Source organism: Panthera onca, chromosome B4 (assembly GCF_046562875.1).
Source record: "Panthera onca isolate mPanOnc1 chromosome B4, mPanOnc1 haplotype 2, whole genome shotgun sequence".
In the NCBI taxonomy this organism is placed as follows: Eukaryota; Metazoa; Chordata; class Mammalia; order Carnivora; family Felidae; genus Panthera; species Panthera onca.
In genome coordinates this window covers 59895903-59914656 of record NC_138345.1, presented here as the reverse complement: position 1 = coordinate 59914656, position 18754 = coordinate 59895903, and the positions used below count along the sequence as shown (strand labels likewise).

The 18754-nt window shown below is 40.1% G+C and overlaps 1 protein-coding gene across 2 annotated transcripts in view; it reads left to right on the top strand.

Annotated features, from left to right (window-relative positions):
* TM7SF3 (transmembrane 7 superfamily member 3) overlaps positions 1 to 16695 on the top strand; it is a 36928-nt gene extending 20233 nt beyond the window's left edge. For both annotated transcript variants that reach the window (XM_060658090.3, XM_078449993.2), the window contains exons 6-12: positions 601 to 778; positions 7021 to 7107; positions 8902 to 8982; positions 9603 to 9755; positions 12946 to 13043; positions 13627 to 13789; positions 15074 to 16695. In XM_060658090.3, the coding sequence (XP_060514073.3) occupies positions 601 to 778; positions 7021 to 7107; positions 8902 to 8982; positions 9603 to 9755; positions 12946 to 13043; positions 13627 to 13789; positions 15074 to 15336 (1023 nt within the window). In that variant the 3' untranslated portion in view covers positions 15337 to 16695. The remainder of the gene's footprint in view (positions 1 to 600; positions 779 to 7020; positions 7108 to 8901; positions 8983 to 9602; positions 9756 to 12945; positions 13044 to 13626; positions 13790 to 15073) is intronic.
* The last annotated feature ends 2059 nt before the right edge of the window (positions 16696 to 18754 follow it).

Sequence of the window (18754 nt, the reverse complement as noted above, 5' to 3'; positions counted from 1 at the left end):
ATCTAAAAACATATATCTTCTGTTACCTATCTAAAAATTAACAAGCTTTAAAAGGGAGTTTTTGAAGTGAAAGAGTACTGCATAATACAACTATGTGGAATGTTTTCTTACTGCAGAGTCTGTTAGACAAAAATAAATGGGTCCTGTGAGATGTTAGTAAACACTTGTCTATGACAGTTCTATAGCTAGTAGCAATAGCTAACATTTGTTGAACACTAACTCTGTGTCAAGCATTGTGCTGAGTATGAAGAGAAGAAGGACTAGTGAGCAGAATAAATCTGGCTCTTGCCCTTGTGTTTATAATCTAGCATATGAGAAAAAAATTTTCAATTTTGTCCTAGTGTTTACACTTTTACTTACATCGTTGACATTTGATGCTATACAAAAACTTTAGAAGCATTTTGTGTAAGAACTTCCTTATAGTAGCATGTATATAAACTGTGTAGGACAATCTTTTGACAGAGCTAAATGGGTCGGTATGTATTTTAAACAAGAATTATAACTTAATATTACAATTTAATATCACATGTAGGTGGGATTATAATAGAACAGCTTTTTTAAAAAATCTGAACACTAATCACAGATTATTTTTGGCTTCAGGTGGTTACCCTCACAGCTAATGATAAGACAACTGTTTCCTTCTCCTCCCTCCGAGGACAAGGTGTTATTTATAACGTTGTTGTTCGGGATCCGTTTCTAAATACATCTGCTGCTTATGTTCCTGCTCATACATATGCTTGCAGCTTTGTGGCCATGGAGGGTAATTGTTCTTCCCTTGGTGAGTATATGGATTTAAACTTGGAAATTTCTTCTTCGACTTTGCAGGTTTATGTCAACCAATACAGAACATAAGAATATTAAAAAGTGCTTTTGTCTAGTCTTCATTCAGTAGATGCCTTTTGAGCCCCTACGTTATTCCATCTGTTTCTAGGCACAGGTATATATACAGCAGTGAACAAAACAGACAAGACACCTGCTCTTTCGGAGCTTATGTTCCAGCAGGGGAGATGAGCCAGACAAGATAAATTTGTAAAATACACATCATGTGAGAAACTGATGAGCACTAAGAAGTGAAAATTATGTAGGGAAGGTAGATAACAAGTGGCAGTGAGGGGGGAATTTTGAGAGAGATGGCCAGGGAAGCCCATGGTGGGGAGCTAACCATTGAGTAGAGACCTGAGGCGAGGCAGGGAACCACACGTATGTCTGAGCAATACTGCCAGGCAGAGGGAACAAAGGTCCTCAGATAGGAGCCTTCTCGGTGTGTTTGAAGAACTTCTGTGAGAACAGTGGCTGGAGGAGACTGGGGAGGGTGAAAGGTGCAGCCACGTAGGTCACAGTGCGGGAGTCAGCTTCTGTTCAGAGTGAAATGGAAAGGCTTTGGAGGTTTTGAGCAGGGAATGCCATGATCTGACTCCTATTTTGACGGTATCACTCGGCTGCTTTTTTGAGAAAAGTCAGGGCAAGATCAGAAATGGAGATTGATTAGCAGGCCATGGTAATACAGATGAGAGAGGACGGTGGTTTAGTTAGAATGGTGGCATTGAGGGGTTGCAGGATCGTGCATGTGTGTATTTAACATTTTATTCTGAAATAGTTTCACAGAAAAAATGAAGAAATACTAAGAATTACTGCATAATCTTCACCCAGATTCCTCAGAATGTTAACGTTATCATGCTATTTGCTTTGTAACTCTCTGTAGTGCGCTCATGTGCACATACATTACCTTTCCCTTTGAGCTGTTTGAGAGGAAGTTGCAGACATGAAGACCTTTTTCCCTTAAATTTTATTTTCTTATGTAAGCATAGTAAAAAGATCAAATTCACAAAATTGACAGTAATTCACATCACTGTTATTTAATATTACAGACGCTACCAAATTTCATTAGTCATTCCACTAATTGCCTTTTTTTTAAAAAATGTGATCACATGTTGCATTTAACTGATATGTCTCTTTAGTCTTCTGTAATCTGGAACGATTACTTAGTCTCATTTTGTCTTTCGAGACCTTGACCTATGTGATCTTGCAGTTCGTGAGTTCAAGCCCCACATCAGGCTCTGCACTGACAGTACGGAGCCTATTTGGGTTCTCCCTCTCCCTCTCTCTGTTCCTCCCCTGCTTGCGCGCACTCTCTTTTTCTCTCTTTCAAAATAAGTAACCTCAAAAAAAAAAAAAAGTCCTTGATCTTTTTGAGGAATAGGTGCAATTTTTTTCTTTTTTTAGAAGATCATCAGTTGGGGTTTGTCTCATGTTTCCTCGTGATTAAATTCACAGTTTGCATTTTTGGCAGGAATACAAAGAAGTGATGTTGTGTCCCACTCAGGAGGCACTTTATTTGTCCCATTACTGGTGGTGATAACATTGGATATTCGGATAGTGGTGTCTGCCAGGTTTCTCCTTTGTAAAGTAACTATTTTCCTTTTAAGTATTTTTAGGCAGGACTCTGAATGCAGCTAGATATCCCCTTCTTCAATTCTCCCTTGCTAGGTTTAGCATCCCATGATCTTCGCCTGAAACATTCATTACTCGGTGGTTGCCAAATGGCAATTTTCTAATTTCATCAATTTTCATAGTTATTAGTTGGCATTCTATTGTAAGGAAAAGCTTTCTTTTCTCCCCTATTTAATTTATGTATTTATATACAAGAACCCATGGATTCTTAATTCTCTGGGTTATAATCTATCACTATCATTATTTTCATGTTCAGATTGTCCCAGAGTTGACCCATGAGTGGCTGCATGTAGTTTGAAATAGTGAGTTAGTAGTAGTTGCTGGTGGGTTAGATGAGGCGGTTGAAGAGAGGTGAAAAGGATGACTGCCGTTTTAACCCCAAGCAACTAGAGAGCTAGGGCTGCCATTCACGGAGGCAGGAAAGACTGTTGGAGGAGCAGGTTTGGGAGGATGTATCAGGAGTTCAGTTTTGGACACGTTCAGTTTGAGAACCTTAGGAGGCATTCAAATGGACATGTTGGATTGACAGTTGGTTATATGTATGCTGGAATTCAGGGGAGAGGTTTGGGCTGGAGATTACCTTGGAAGTCATCAGCTTAATAGGTGGCATTTAAGGCCATGGACTAAATGGCATTACCTGTGGAGTGAGAATGTAGAAAAGGAACGGAGTCTAAGGATACTAGGCACTCCAGTGTTTGGAGGTCGGGAAATTAGGAACTGAGAAATGACCGTTGGATTTAGCAATGTGGAGGCTGTTGGTTGGAGCTGTTTCATTGGAGTGCTAGGGTAAGCCTTACCAGAGTATGCTCAAGAACAAATAGGAGGAAAGAAATTGGAGAAGAGTCCAAATAGCACTATCAAAGAGTTTTGCTCTAAAGAATGAAGTCTCTCCACTGTGTTTGGGGATCAGGGCTTCCTCTCCTCTGCTGGAGCTGTATCACATCCCACCCAGTCTTCCACAACCATGCTCAGGATCCTGGAGAGATACAGTGTAGGAGACCCAGGCAGATGTACATTTTGTGTTTTCACTGATAGACTTAATCTCATCTGCATTCCTCTACTCCCCTTCCCTTGAGCCCTTCCGTACTAGAGGCCCTCCTAATCAGAAAGCCTCTCTCTCCTGGGTCTCAGTCTGTATGTGTTAGCCTAAGAAGGAGAGCTCTGATCCTATTACTCCAACCTAGGGTTGACCCCTCCTAGTAACATTGGTCCGGTTGTTGCTTTCATTTTTAAGCTCCATGTATGTGAGGATGTCCTTCCTGATCTTGAATAGGGAGGAAGTATCCACATTGCCCCCTTTTTTTTTTAATGTTTATTTATTTTTGAGAGAGATAGAGTGCAAGTGGAGGGGCAGAGAGAATGAGACATAGAATCTGAAGTGGGCTTTGTGCTGATGGCAGAGAGTCCGATGTGGGACTCAAACTTGCAAACCATCAGATCATGACTTGAGCCCAAGTCAGATACTCAACCGCCTGAGACACCCAGGTGCCCCCACATTGCCTTTTTTTTTATTTTTTATTTTTTAAAATTTTTTTTTTTCAACGTTTTTTATTTATTTTTGGGACAGAGAGAGACAGAGCATGAACGGGGGAGGGGCAGAGAGAGAGGGAGACACAGAATCGGAAACAGGCTCCAGGCTCCGAGCCATCAGCCCAGAGCCTGACGCGGGGCTCGAACTCACAGACCGCGAGATCGTGACCTGGCTGAAGTCGGACGCTTAACCGACTGCGCCACCCAGGCGCCCCCCCACATTGCCTTTTAATTAAGACCTTGGCCTGTGTATCATAACCTAGAGTGATACTGTGATGATTGAAGACCCTCTACACTTGGACTGTCTTCCATTCTCCCCATCCGTTCACTCCTTTGTCTACACTGCCCCCCAAAATGCCCATTTCGCCTCTCGTGTTGTCTCTAGGGTCTACCTCTTATGAAACCTTCTGCTGTCTGGTTTTACCTGGATGTTTTTTTCTGTCCTTTCCTGGTACTGTGTGATAGGGGGTTCTGTTTAGTTTCTCTCTGCTGCCTAATATCATGGAGGAATATCTAACTGTGGGTGTCGGGTTTTATTGGGGAAGCAGATCTTTCTAACCTTGGTGATTATACTTACTGGAAACTGCCACTACATTTTATTTAAAAAAGAATTATCCCAGCAATCTCCATGTTTGTGGTATAAAGATTAAGTCATAGAACAGCATTCAACCACAGGTCTGAAATAAGCAGAACAGGGCATTTTATCTTTTGTTTCATCTTTCTTTTGGGTGCTTTGTTCTCAGAAACACTGCTGTGTGGGTATGTATCATACCCTGCAAATTCTGGCTTGTGTTTCTTACTTAAATGTAGCTCTTCATGGTATTTGCATCTGAGCACCCTTAAGTGTTTTATGTGTTTCGATCTGTGGCAGGTTAAAACATTTTTCACATGAAATTGTACAGGTGTTTTCATCTTTAGTTCAGGGGTTATTTTCTTGTGTTTATCTCACAAGGAGTCGTGACGGTGAATTTAGTGAGTGCATTTTTCTGTTTAGTAAGCTGTATCTTTCAGTTCATGTTATTTATAAGTTGGTGCCTATTAAGGACCATGAGATTTTGGATTCTTTGGCATCATGAAGCATATTGTGCTTTATTGTTAGAATGCTTCAATTTTTTTCAAAAGCGGTATGTATAATGAAGATGGTCAGTAATTTGTTCATGTGCAATATATAGTGTAATGCCTGTTCTTTTATTTTAATGTGAGTTTTGGTTAAAATTTTTTGTTACGATGAGCTTCAAAGAACCTTCCTATACCAGTTTTTTAGCCTTAACAGTTTTGATTCATGGCTATTATTTTGTTTCAGCTATATGCACACCTGGTCTCTGTCTCCCAGCCCTCCTTTATTATTTTTTTAAAGATTTTATTTTTTAGTTTAATTTCCTATTATTATTTTCTAATGTTTTTATGTTTTGAGAGAGTGGAAGTGGGGGAATGGCAGAGAGAGGGGAACAGAGGATCCGAAGTGGGCTATGTGCTGACAGGCTGACAATACGGTGCTCCATGTGGGGCTTGAAGTCTCGAACCATTTGATCATGACCTGAGCTGAAGTCAGTGCTCAACCTATTGAGCCACCAAGGCACCCCAAAGGTTTTTTTTTAAGTAATCTCTACACCCAGTGTGGGGCCTGAACTCACAACTCTGAGATCAAGAGTCACATGCTCTACTGACTGAGCCAGCCAGGCACCCCTGGCCCTCCTTTATTATTGGATTTTCTTTTAACAGCAAATTCCTGGCTGTCCTTTTCCTCACAGAATTTCTGTGTGTGTGTATGTGTGTGTCTTAAAGATAAGTGCCGTTTTTAAAAAGTAATAGCCACAGTATCACCAACATAAGTTTCAGTGAAAAATTTTGAAGATAATTTTTTTTTTTTTTAACGTTTATTTATTTTGAGACAGAGAGAGACAGAGCATGAACGGGGGAAGGGCAGAGAGAGAGGGAGACACAGAATCGGAAGCAGGCTCCAGGCTCTGAGCAGTCAGCCCAGAGCCCGATGTAGGGCTCGAACTCACGGACCTCGAGATCGTGACCTGAGCTGAAGTCGGATGCCCAACCGGCTGAGCCACCCAGGCGCCCTGAAGACAATTTTTTAATAGCATCAAATTAACAGCCAGTATTTGCATTTTCCCAATCATCCCAATTGTTTTTCAGGTTTTTAAAAATTTAAATTAGGTTTCACATGAGGCCTATATATCATATTTAGTTGATGTGTCTTAAAAAATTTTTATTTTATTTTATATTTATTTATTTTTGAGAGACAGAGACAGAGCACAAGTTGGGGAGGGACTGAGAGAGAAGGAGACACAGAATCCTAAGCAGGCTCCCCAGGCTCTGAGCCGTTAGCACAGAGCCTGATGTGGGGCTCAAACTCACAAACCATGAGATCATGACCTGAGCCGAAGTCGGACGCTCAACTTACTGAGCCACCCAGGCGCCCCTAAAAAAAACTTTTTTTTAATGTTTATTTTTGAGAGCGAGATTCCTAGCGGGGAGGGGCAGAGAGAGAGAGAGAGGGAGACACAGAATCCGAAGCAGGCTCCAGGCTCAGCTGTCAGCACAGAGTCCAACGCAGAGCTCGAACTCAGGAACAGTGAGATCATGACCTGAGCCTGAGTCGGACGCTTAACTGACTGAGCCACCCAGGCGCCCCTTGATGTGTCTTTTAAATGTCTTTTTATCCCTAGTTCTCCCCCTTGTTGCCCTCCTTTTTTCTTGTAGTTTGTGAAGAAACAGAACTATTAGTTGCGTGCGTGCATGCGCGCTCACACACAAGAGCCCAAGAATATGTCACAATAGAGCTACATACCTTGTCAGGAAGCATGTATTGTCTGGTTCCTCTTTTGGTTATAGCAGTAGCATTGGTCTTCATTGCCCACATAAAATAACTGGTTAGGACTGGCAAGGGTATTTTTAAAGTAAGTTTATAATATATATATGTGTGAAATAAATTATTGTCAGTTCACTTTGCTTTTTTCGTGATGCTTTGTTCTAATACCAGGATCAAACTGGATCTATTATCCACTAAATTTTTGTTTCTTTTAGGAAGAGTGTCAACCAAAGTGTTCTTCACCCTTTTTGCCCTGCTTGGTCTCTTCATTTGTTTCTTTGGACACAGATTCTGGAAAACAGGTATTTTGCTATAGTTGCTATTTTCAGGCGCTGTGGTCTTTTTTGCTTAAATTCTGCTAGGAGATTTATGACCTCTAAGTAGATTAAGTAACTGCTTATCTCCAACTGTCTTCATAGATTTGTGACTGGGGTTCTTTCAGTAAAGATTTTACTTAGTTGCTGTGCTTTTTAATTTTTTCCCTTAATGATGGAGTATAACTTCCTCTTCTTAGGGAAACAAGACTGGATTTGCGCAGCAAACTTCTTCAGTTGCTAGCTAGGTCAGATAGCCAACTAAAAATAACTGGTTGGAAATCAGGACATCTGTGTAAGAATATGTGGATTTTGGTATTGGTGGTTGACGATGTTTCCTATAAATCATGCTGCAGGTCTGTGGTATATTATATGTAGATTGAAATGTCTGCTTAGTCCTAGGAGGTTGAGACTGCAAACAGGAACTCCCACAATCTCCTCGGTGAAAACCATTCAGGGAGTGAAATACCATAGTTCCTCCCCTTCCCCCATCCGTGGGGCATACTTTCCAAGACCCCTAGTGGATGCCTGAAACTACTGACAGTACTTGGACCCTATATATACTATGTTTCTTCCTGTAATACATACCTATGATAAAGGTTAATTTATAAATCGGGCACAGTAAGAAATTAACAATAATAATGCAATAGAATAATTATGGCAATATGCTGTAATAAAAGTTATGTCAGTGTGGCCCCCCTCTCTCAAAATATCTTCTTGTCCTGCACTCACCTTCTTGTGCTGATGTGAGATGATAAAATGCCGTACGATGAGATGATGTGAGTTGTATGATGTAGGTAGGAATTGGCACACAGTGAGCTTTAGGCTACTGTTGACCTTTTGGTGAACCTCAGGAGGAGGATCATCTGTTTCCGGACCACGGGGTAACCGAAGCCATGAAAAGAGTATCCACGGATAAGGGGGGAATGACTGTATACGTTATGCTCGCTGAATTGATTTGAATTTTTGGGCTGCCTTTTATGTAACAATGTTTTCAATTACTAAAAAAAAAATCCTAATTTAATTCGTTAACAAAGGGTATACTGGAGCATCAAGGGAAGAGCGAAAATAATCCTGATCTCAAACTCTTTAAACTTGCTTTAATAAACTACGAGTTAAAATATGCATTTCTTTCTCAATTACTATATTTTTTTCTTGATTGAGAAGAAAATATTGTGAAGAATGTTTCATTCCTCAAAGTATAGAATGCCTCTGTAACAAAGAATTTAATTTTTAAGCCCCAGGCAAGGTCCCAAATATATTAGGTATTTTAGTGGGTGAAGACAGTGATTAATTATTCATCCTGGACAAAAAAGGATGAATTAAAGGAAGGTATAAAGGTCACTTTTTGCTTTAGAATAGTTTGTTATTTTGCTTTATCTTTTTATTTTTGCTCACGTAACAAATTGAGTGTGATGAGATTCAGATCAGATACAATGACAAAAGTATACTCTTCTTGTTTTCAGTGGGAAGTATGAGGATGTTAGAGTGAGCTATGAAATTAACAGTTAACAACTTACCAGTTGAAACTGACCTCTATGCAAGAGCGTATCCAATAGTTAGTACTTTAATATCGCATTCATTTTAATATGATTTCTAAATTTTTCTTGTCTTTCAGGTAATTATTTTTTTCCTCTAAATGTCCTAATATATGTAAATTCTGGGAGCTTAAGCATATATTTGTAGGTTAGAAATTTAAATTGCACTGTAAAAAAGAATACATAACCATAGCTTGTTTGTTTGTTTTTTTTTTTTTTTTTTTTCCTGGTGGTTTGCTACTAGAATTGTTTTTCATAGGCTTTATCTTCATGGGACTCTTCTTCTACATACTGATTACAAGACTGACACTTATTAAATACGATGGTAAGTGAAAATAATATAGTTGCATTGGAAAGGTGTTGTGTTCACACTCCCCCTTTCTTTGTGTAGTTTGACCAGTATTGTGTGTGCTATTACGTGTGTAAATAATGGGCTACCCATAATGGAGACGTCTTTTCTAAACTACTTATTTAGACCTTCTCCTCTGGGTTTTTAATCTGCATGGTGAATTTCTTGGTACTTAGGGAAATGAAGGGCCATGTTGATTATAAACCTGTGTTCTAGCTCTCTAGTGTATTGAAGATACGAGATTTATAACCATCAAAAATATTAAGATTTTCTTTACCTTAAAACAAAACCCGGCCTTGTCTCATTGAACAGAATGCTTGTCCCCCGTTCTTCCTTAGCCCCTGTTTATAGATTGTGCCAAGCCACACCTGTCACGTGTCCTGGGAGGTATAGTTCACCTGCTGGTTCCCATGGCTCAGACCAGCCCCTCCCTGGACAACAACACCCCCCCCCCTCCGCCATGCTGGTGTCATGTCACCCCCTCAGTACCTGGCCTACAGAAAGGCTAAGGTTGGCTCTGGTGATGGTGTTGTGTATTTGAAGCATGTGGTAGGAAAAGCCACCTCTGGTCAAACAGTTCATCTTCTTCTGTGCAGTTCGTCTGATTCTGACAGCCGTCGCTGGAAGCGTTGGTGGGATTTTCTTGGTAGCTGCTTGGTGGCGATTTGGAATCCTCCTGCTCTGCATGCTGTGTGTTGGATTAGTGTTGGGCTTCCTCGTCTCCTCAGTGATGTTCTTCGCTTTCCTGGGTAGGAGATATGTAATGTTTTGTGTGTTCAGTTTTTTGTTTGAAAGACCTTTATTTGGGCTCTCTAGGTACAACTACTGCCTCTCAGGGACTTGGGGCCTTACCTGTAGAGCTCTGGAAATTTGTTTTGTTTTAATGTTTTTATTTTTGAGAAAGAGACCGAGCATGAACAGGGGAGGCACAGAGAGAGAGAGGGAGACACAGAATCCGAAGTAGGCTCCAGGCTCTGAGCTGTCCGCACAGAGCCCTGTGTGGGGCTTGAACTCAAGAACCATGAGATCATGCCCTGAGCCGAAGTCAGACGCTTAAGTGACTCAGCCACCCAGGCACCCTGAGTTCTGGAAATTTGTATCTGTGATGTGGCACTCTAGGGAGTACCAGTACACGGTGAATCTTGAGCAGAAGCTCCGTTTATCCCACAGATGAACTGGGCATGGCTCTGCTGGAGCTGAGTTGGGAACCTGGTGCTTTGTTCCTGGTTTTCATTTCCACCGTCTGCCAAACCCCAGATATTCTAATGTACCTACTTGTCCTCTAGGTCAGCAGCACAGGGATGGTGTCAGAGATTTTTTTTTTTTCTTAAAGTAATTCAGTTTCTGTCAATTTTTAGAATGTGGTTAACTTTTCTAAGTTAACTTTCTTTTGTAGGGGAGGAAAAATTTCCTTTTTATCCTTCTAAGGTTCTTTGGCTGGTAAAATAATTAAATTGACATAGATTAATAAAAGAAAAACAAATTTAATTTTGTATATACAGGAGACCCAGAAAAATATGAGACCCAAAGGCAGGCAGTTTCAGACCTCTGTGTCATATGGAGCTAAGAAATGGGGTAAGCGTGCAGGGTTTCAGATGGTGGGGGTTGGGGGTGCAATTCAGCAAGAAGACAAGAAGATAAGAAGAGCAGACATTTGGTAATCAGATGTTTGCCCTGCTAGGCAGTTAAGTCTTTCAGAGAAAATAGTTATCTCTGTTAATTGTTCTCTCCCTGGGCCAGGATCCCTATTTACATTCTTTTAGGCAGTTAAGGAAGCAATAAAAGTTTTTCCTGACTCTGCTGTGTCTTGAGTGCCTTCAGCTCAAAATAATCCACATGCCTGAGTGGCACATTCTACTGCCCTTTGCGGTTGCATAATAACTTACATTTCCTGATTGTTGTCAAAAATGCAGGAAAAAAAAGGAGTATTTATATTTTAAGGTACTCTTTTAGGCTATTTCCTTCTTGTGATAATGTTCTTACATATATCAACCTCAGCTTAAAGTTAATTTAGTTCTTGTGTATATCTTATATATATCAACCTCAGATTAAAGTTGATGGAAATGTTAGATATAAGAATATAAGAGGCTGTCACCTCTTAAGAATGCATAATATGACAGAGTGTGGTTGGCTCTCTGAAGACTTTTTTTCCCCGAGACCAGAAAGAATTGACAACCTGTGTGTTTACTGACTATTCCAAGTCCCTTTGTTCTGATTTTAGCAAACCTATGAGTTCATTCCCACAGGCCCCCTTGCAGGTAGCAATATATATAAAAAAACTAGATACCTTTATATATAAAAACTAGATAGTCTGATGCTCAGTAGCAATGTTTAGATTTGCCTAAAGGACAGATTCACAGGGAGGCTTGTTGAAAATGCATATTCAGGGCCCTATTCTAAAGCACTAAATCAACTACTTAATAAGCTCCCTTCCCTTGTTTTGTTAATGGTTGGAGGGATGATTGGTTAGAATTTTTAATAGTTAATGTGTTTGTTTATGAACTGACTCATTGCTGAAGGACAGTTAGGATCAGTGTCTCCGGTGGATGCAAAGTCCTATTTTTAAGCATTAAAATTTTAAACATTTCTAAGCATTAAAATTTAAAAAATTTTTAGGCATTAAAATTTTAGTTGGCAGCTAACTTCTCAGATCTAATTAAATTGCTACTGTTTTCACCTTATTATGTAGCCAGCAAAGAGCTTATACTCTGAAAGGGTCAGTCTTCACATGCTGGCATCACGACTACTGTTTCAATCCCTGGATTCCTTGACTTTTTTTTTTTTTTTTTCAACGTTTTTTATTTATTTTTGGGACAGAGAGAGGCAGAGCATGAACGGGGGAGGGGCAGAGAGAGAGAGGGAGACACAGAATCGGAAACAGGCTCCAGGCTCCGAGCCATCAGCCCAGAGCCTGACGCGGGGCTCGAACTCACGGACCGCGAGATCGTGACCTGGCTGAAGTCGGACGCTTAACCGACTGCGCCACCCAGGCGCCCCGGCTTTTTTTTTTTTTTTTTTTTTTTTTTAAGCTGCATGTGTATTTTGTGAAGGTTAATAGAGTTAAACTACAGAATATGACCCATAAATCCACCTCACTGCAGCACGTTGCAGTTCGCTTTCTCAGAATGTGTGGTCCCAAGGTCCGATCTTACTATGGAATTCCCCCTTTTCTGGGATTTATGGGTCTTAAGATATGGGGCCACTTCCAGTTGGGCTGAATGATGGTGTCAGTATCAGTATCAAATAATTTTCCAGCTTATACCCTCGCCTCTAAACTTAATTTATAAATAGGAGTTCTAATATATTCTTCCTGGGTCACCCCAGGTGTGCTGCATGTTGGAGAAGGGTTCAGTAGGAGTGCGGTCAGTGGTTAGCTCCTATCTTTCCTGATACGTGAGGAGTCACATCTTCTAGTCTGCAGTGGCTGGACAGGAAATGCATTGATGGTAAAAATCTAGTAAAAGGATTTTGCTGTTCATTTTGGGTGGGATTTCATACAGTTATCTCTGAATGCCATTTACTTGCACTTTTTACTTTGCAGTACAAAATCACAGAATGATAGAAGCATAGAGCAAGAAAGGATGGTTTGAACTACAAAATAGTTCAATCTTCTTATCTTATGGGTTAGGAATGTGAGGCCCAGCATCACAGCTAGTGAATGGAAGAGTTTAGACTCGTCCAGCCTCTTCTGCATTTCCCTGGGAATAAATGCAGAGCATTTACCTGCTTGATCCCACCCCTTGACCTTCTAAGACACATCCTTCAAAGGGGATTGTATTGGCCATTAAATCAAAAAAGTCAGAATTCATTTCTAAATGCCAGCCTATGCCTTGGTTGTTACAATAAACTTTCCATGTGTGTCTGTGTTCAGATATTGAGAAGATGAAATTGAACTTGGTAAACCTGTTGTTAACTCTTGATTTCTTCTTGCTTTTTCAGGGAACCTAAAGATTTTTCATGATGATGGTGTGTTCTGGGTGACCTTCTCCTGCATAGCTGTCCTCATTCCAGTAGTTTTCATGGGCTGCTTAAGAATAGTGAGTGTTTCATCAATGAGATTCATTCACTATATTGTCCCAGGCCTTCACTTGCTCACGTGTTGCATCATTTTGCATGTTTTATTTACTGGGGAGAGCTGTAGGACAATCTTCATGAGATGATTAATTTTAAATAGCCTCATTACTGTGAAAGCAGGAGAAGTTCTGATTATAATGATCACAGAGTGTTTTTCATCAAGTGGAGTAGGCAGGTCACCACCGTCCATATGCTTTGGACAGTGGAAGCAGAGAGGTTGGGCTCACTATAATTCACGACCTGGTGGGTACTTAGTTTCAGCGGTCTCTCCAAAGAAGCATTCTTTGTGTAATTAGACTTTGTTGCTGAGGTTCTTTCACAGGGAAGACATTTTCTATAAGGTTCTGTTTTGAGAACTCACTATGGGTTTCGAAAGTGGTTTTCAGTTTAACCTGCCAGGTAGCCTTTATTCAGCTCTGAGACTTGATCCCGTTTCATGGGCCCTGAGGGAGAAGTGATTCCTTGTGATTGAGGCCAGTAATGAGGCGTAGAAACAATTTCTTGTTCTACCAGTGGCCATGCCTAAACTCTTGCACTCTTCCACAGCTGAACATACTGACTTGTGGACTCATTGGCTCCTACTCGGTGGTCTTGGCCTTTGACAGTTACTTGTACACAAGCCTTTCTCATATCACTCTGAATGTACTCAAGAGAGCACTCAACATGGATTTCCACAGAGCTTTCACAAATGTGCCTTTTCAAACTAATGGTAAGACTAAATCCAAGAACTGGAGTGACAGTCAAATAAGAATATTGGCCTGCCTGTGCCAACAAGGGCACTTGGTAACTCAATTGAAAGAAGGCTAACTAGACAAAAGGAGGAAACCCACGCCCTACAAATGCTGTTAGAGCCTTCCGTTAATGATAACTTATAATCCACAGGAGCAAATAATTTAAATTTGTAAGTGGTGGAAGTTCACACTTCTAAAAATCTACTGAGTGAATTTTGTTAAGAAATTTCCCAACCAGGATTACTTGGTTACCTGGTCAGATTCCCAGTTGGGAGAAAAAGTCTGAGAACAAAACTGTTTGGCACCTTACAGATTGGGGTGGGATGAGGGATGAGAACGACAGCCTGATTTTTAAAGTTATTCCCTTGTTTCCCTCCTTTAAAGAAGCATGTAATTTGCTAATTTGCTAATTGAAAGTGAAAAAGTGATTTTCAGTCTAGAAGTGTTACCATTTCCACAGTTGTAAGATTCTATCTGTTAAAGGTTTTCCATTAACTTTTTGAGGAAGAGAAAATGACTAAACTAAGTATTCACAGTGAGTGTAAGATATATTGGTTTCAGAAATGTTAAAATATGGAAGACGGAAAAGCATATCTTAGAGTTGGAAAATATTTAAGCACAATCGTGATTGCAATATCTTTACCTCTATTATGCTGAGCCTGCCCTCATTGGATAGGAGGTTGATGGTTAGAGACCTCAAAATCCATGTTGTCTTGGAAATTTTACATACAAGATGACATTTTGCCAAGCCTTGTACTGGAAGCTCAGTTACAGTGTGTTGACTCTCTCCATGCATTTCTAAATCCACCCTATGAGTGTGGTGGGGCCCAATATTGAGTGGAATGGGAAAAAAGAGAGCAAGGTGGCATCTCCTGTTCCATGGTGTATGTTTGTGAGGTGTATCTTGATGACTGCCTTCTCCCCACCCCACCTGCAGGAAAACACAACAACTATGCCTGTGGGCATTGGTCATAAAATGTTGGAGTTCCAAGGATCCAAACAACTGATTCCTTTACAGCCTGTCTGGACTTTCAAATGCCATCATTAGGAAATTCCTATTTTAAAATATAAAACCGTAGCTTCCTTATTTATTCCTTGGTTTGTAAATGAGGAGATATACATGTTTGGTCAAACTCACCAAAAAGTCTTAATTGTACTGAGAAAGAATGACACAGATTTAAACTATGAGAAGTTAAATGTTAAGATCTGTGTTAGGTATTTAAGAGACAAGAGTTCAAACTGCTTTTCTGTTGTTTTTTTAGACTTTATTATCCTGGCAGTATGGGGGATGCTTGCTGTGAGTGGAATCACGTTACAGATTCGAAGAGAAAGAGGGCGACCATTTTTTCCTCCCCACCCATACAAGTTATGGAAGCGAGAGAGAGAGCGCAGAGTAACAAACATCCTGGACCCTAGCTACCACATCCCTCCATTGAGAGAGAGGCTCTATGGCCGAATAGCCCAGATCAAAGAGCTCTTCCAGAAGGAACAGCCAGCCGGAGAGAGAACACCCCTGCTTCTGTAGATGCCAAAGGGGGTTGGTCAGTGTGGTCTCGAAGTACTGCCCAGGCGTTGCCTCAGCTTTGGTGTGTATGCCCAGCCTGCTGCAGCAGTCTCCGGTGCAACTCTGATAAGAACAGAGGCGTATGTATGTGTGCTTTGCACAGTTTCACGGTGTCCTTATTGATATGTTCTCAAAAGGTACCCTTCTTTTGTTTATTTTTAATTGTGGTAAAACACACATTTACCATCTCAATCATAAAGTATATAAGTTCAGTAGGCACTTTGTTTTTGTCCTTTATTGCTTACGATGCTAATTTAAATACTAAATTATGTCCGTTATTTGAAAATAGGGTGATTTACATAGATCAGATATGGATATAACGGCCTCGGGTTTTTTCTTTAAAGGCCTTTTAAAATAGTGTTGACCTCTGATCTCTAAAATGTGTTTGAATTTTTTTTTTTTTAAGGAAACCGATTGGCGCCTACCTTAATCTGTAGTCCCTTTAGTAAGGAAACCTTTTAACATTTGCATTTTGTAGTTCTTTCTGCTAACTTGGTTGTTACTAGCATTGATGTAAAAATAGTGTCAAAAATTTTCTCTTTTGTGTGAAGACTTTGTACCATCTATATTTTAGTGATGAGGAGGGAGGGGGTCAAAAAGGATTAAAGAATTTAAAGGAGCTGATTTTAATCAGGTTCTTGGATTCTGTAAGGAAAGTTCCTTCCATTTTGACCCTCCCCCCCGCCCCGCCCCAAGCAAGCACCTCGATGCCCTAGGCTGCGTACCCACTCCTCACGGCATCTGGTTCTGCCTTGGATCGGAAGCTGGTGACTCTGACACAATGAGTAACAGTGAGGGTAGTTGTGGTGGTTGCATACGCATTTGTGAGTTAACCACTATTTAAACGATGCTGCTTTTAAGAGTTTTTTCACAGCACGATAGATTTTTGGAGTTTTAGGTAACTGGAAAATTTTCAGCTTTTGCATTTGTTTTGGAAAGGCTGAAGCATATAAAACTAAACATACAGAGAGCGAAAACATACAAAACTAATCATTTTTGCATTGCAGAATTACACACAGGTGTTTACTATTATGTAACCCTTTTTATATAACTTCAGTAACACTTAAACTTGAATTTTTTTTTTAATTACTGTAGGGATTGTGGCTTCTGCCATATCTTTGTACATTCTGACAAGTTATATGGAATGTTTGGGAGTTATTTTCTGTACCATCAAAATGTACTGCCACTGAAGACTAAAGACAGAGCACACTTTTTTGGAGGATTGAGACAAATTACTTAAAAAATTTTCATAATTTGTGAGTCATAAAATGCCAGTTTGTGTCATTTTTTTAAATAATAAATACCTATTTTGAAGAAAAATGCTAAAAAGTCTCATTATTATTCTTAACACATTTTTTTTTTCTCACCAACTGTATTTGTACCATAGCAGTGAAGACATGACAGAAGTGTCATAGGTATAAAATTACTTAATCTGGAGAATTAAATCTTTATTTAAAAAATTTGGTTTAAGCCTAAGCGAAATACTAGGAAATGAAGGAAATCTGTGGCAGTGTGTTAAATTTATATCCCTTGTTAGAAGGAAAGCTGACGTCTTTGTTGGGCTGATTTGTGTTGGTTATTAGCACTTCAGGTTTGTGTAACTGAAGAAAGGTAGTAGTATTACCAGAAAATTATACTATTCCTTAAATGTTTTGGTTCTGACCAATCTGTTAGAGGTTAGCTACCAGGTTGCTACATCACAGCCGCTAACTCGTGCCATGGATCAGTAGATCTATAGAAGGTTGGGATAGAAAATTGATTCTTCCAAGGAAATTGCTAGACTGTTAGACCAGAAACAGACCTTAGAGATCATCTTACTTGGTCCCTTATTTTATAACTGAGTAAATTCTTAACCAAGGAGTCAATTATATGGATATTTATCAATAACTGTGCCCAGATCAAAATTTGGGATACCTGATTCCCTATACAAATGTGCTTTATGCTCTATCATGATGAAAATGTAAGTCACTAATTATTTTCAGCTCTCTTCTGCTGGTGGATTGGTGACAACACAGTGAGAAGGCAGCCTTCTGCAAGCAGAGGAAAAAGGCCTCAGTGGAACCCAACCTTGAACTTGGACTTCCAGCCTCCAGAATGGTGAGAAAATAAATTTCTGTTGTTTATGGCACCCAGTCCGTGATATGTTATGGCAGCCCTAGCAAACTAATACCCTTTATAAATCATTTCACCCTGACTGTTGATTGGAAGACCTCTGGGCAGTTTGGCCACCGTGTTTGTGAGGACCATTCTATGAAACTGAGATACAGAGGGGCTCAAGTTAGTGGAAATTTGGGCTTACCCAGGGACTACCATATAGTCATTACATGGGAGGTTGGCAGGTCTGGATCAAGCTACATCAGTATTAATAGGCAAAATAAAGAAAATACGTACAATGATAGTCGTTTTTACTTGGCTCTCACCCTTTACTCATTAAATAAATACGAGTTAAATTCCTAAGTGTCAGGCCTTGCCTTGGGCACTAGGAAGAAGATGGCAAAATATTCCGGCATGGTGCCTATCTCAGGGCTTAGAGTGTGAGGAGACAGATACACTTCAATAGTTATACAGAGGAGGTATGGTAGGCAGTGAAATTTTTGATGGAGTAGGGGGTAGAATCGGGATGCCAGGGAAGAATTCCTTGAAATGACATTTAAGCTGAGACTTGGAGGATGAGTAGGAGTAACAAAACCACAAGGAGGCAGAGTGCATTCCATGTACTGTGGTTAAAGGCATAAAGAAAAGCTTCAAGGCCTTCTCTTCTCTACGGAGAGCCTCCAGTGGAGTCTCTCCCACCTGTATGCCCAGCCAGTCCTTACAGCCCTTCACATTGGTGCTTGGTGAGGTGAGTGCTTGGTGGGGTCAGCTCTCCCATTCTCAGCTTTTGGCATTTTGATCCAGGAAGGAGGTTGTCAGTGTTTTTTTGTTTTTTTTTTTTTTTTTAATTTTTTTTTAATGTTTGTTTATTTTTGAGAGACAGAGACAGAGCATGAGCAGGGGAGGAGCAAAGAGAGAGGGAGACACAGAATCTGAAGCAGGCTCCAGGCTCTGAGCCGTCAGCACAGAGCCCAACGCGGGGCTCAAATGCATGAACTGTGAGATGAGCCCAAGTCAGACACTTAACCCACTGAGCCACCAAGGTGCCCCAGTGTTGTTTTTTTTTTTTTAATTGAGATATAATTGACATAATGTGTAAGTTTAAGGTACAGTATGTTGATTTGATACAATTATTTATTAAATATTACTCTGATTATTCCTACAATATGATTACCCTATGATTAATATAGAGTTAGTTTGCATCTCTATCGTGTCACATAATTCTTTTTGTGAAAGCAATTAAAATCTAGTCTCTTGGCAACCTTGAAGTTCATAATACAGTATT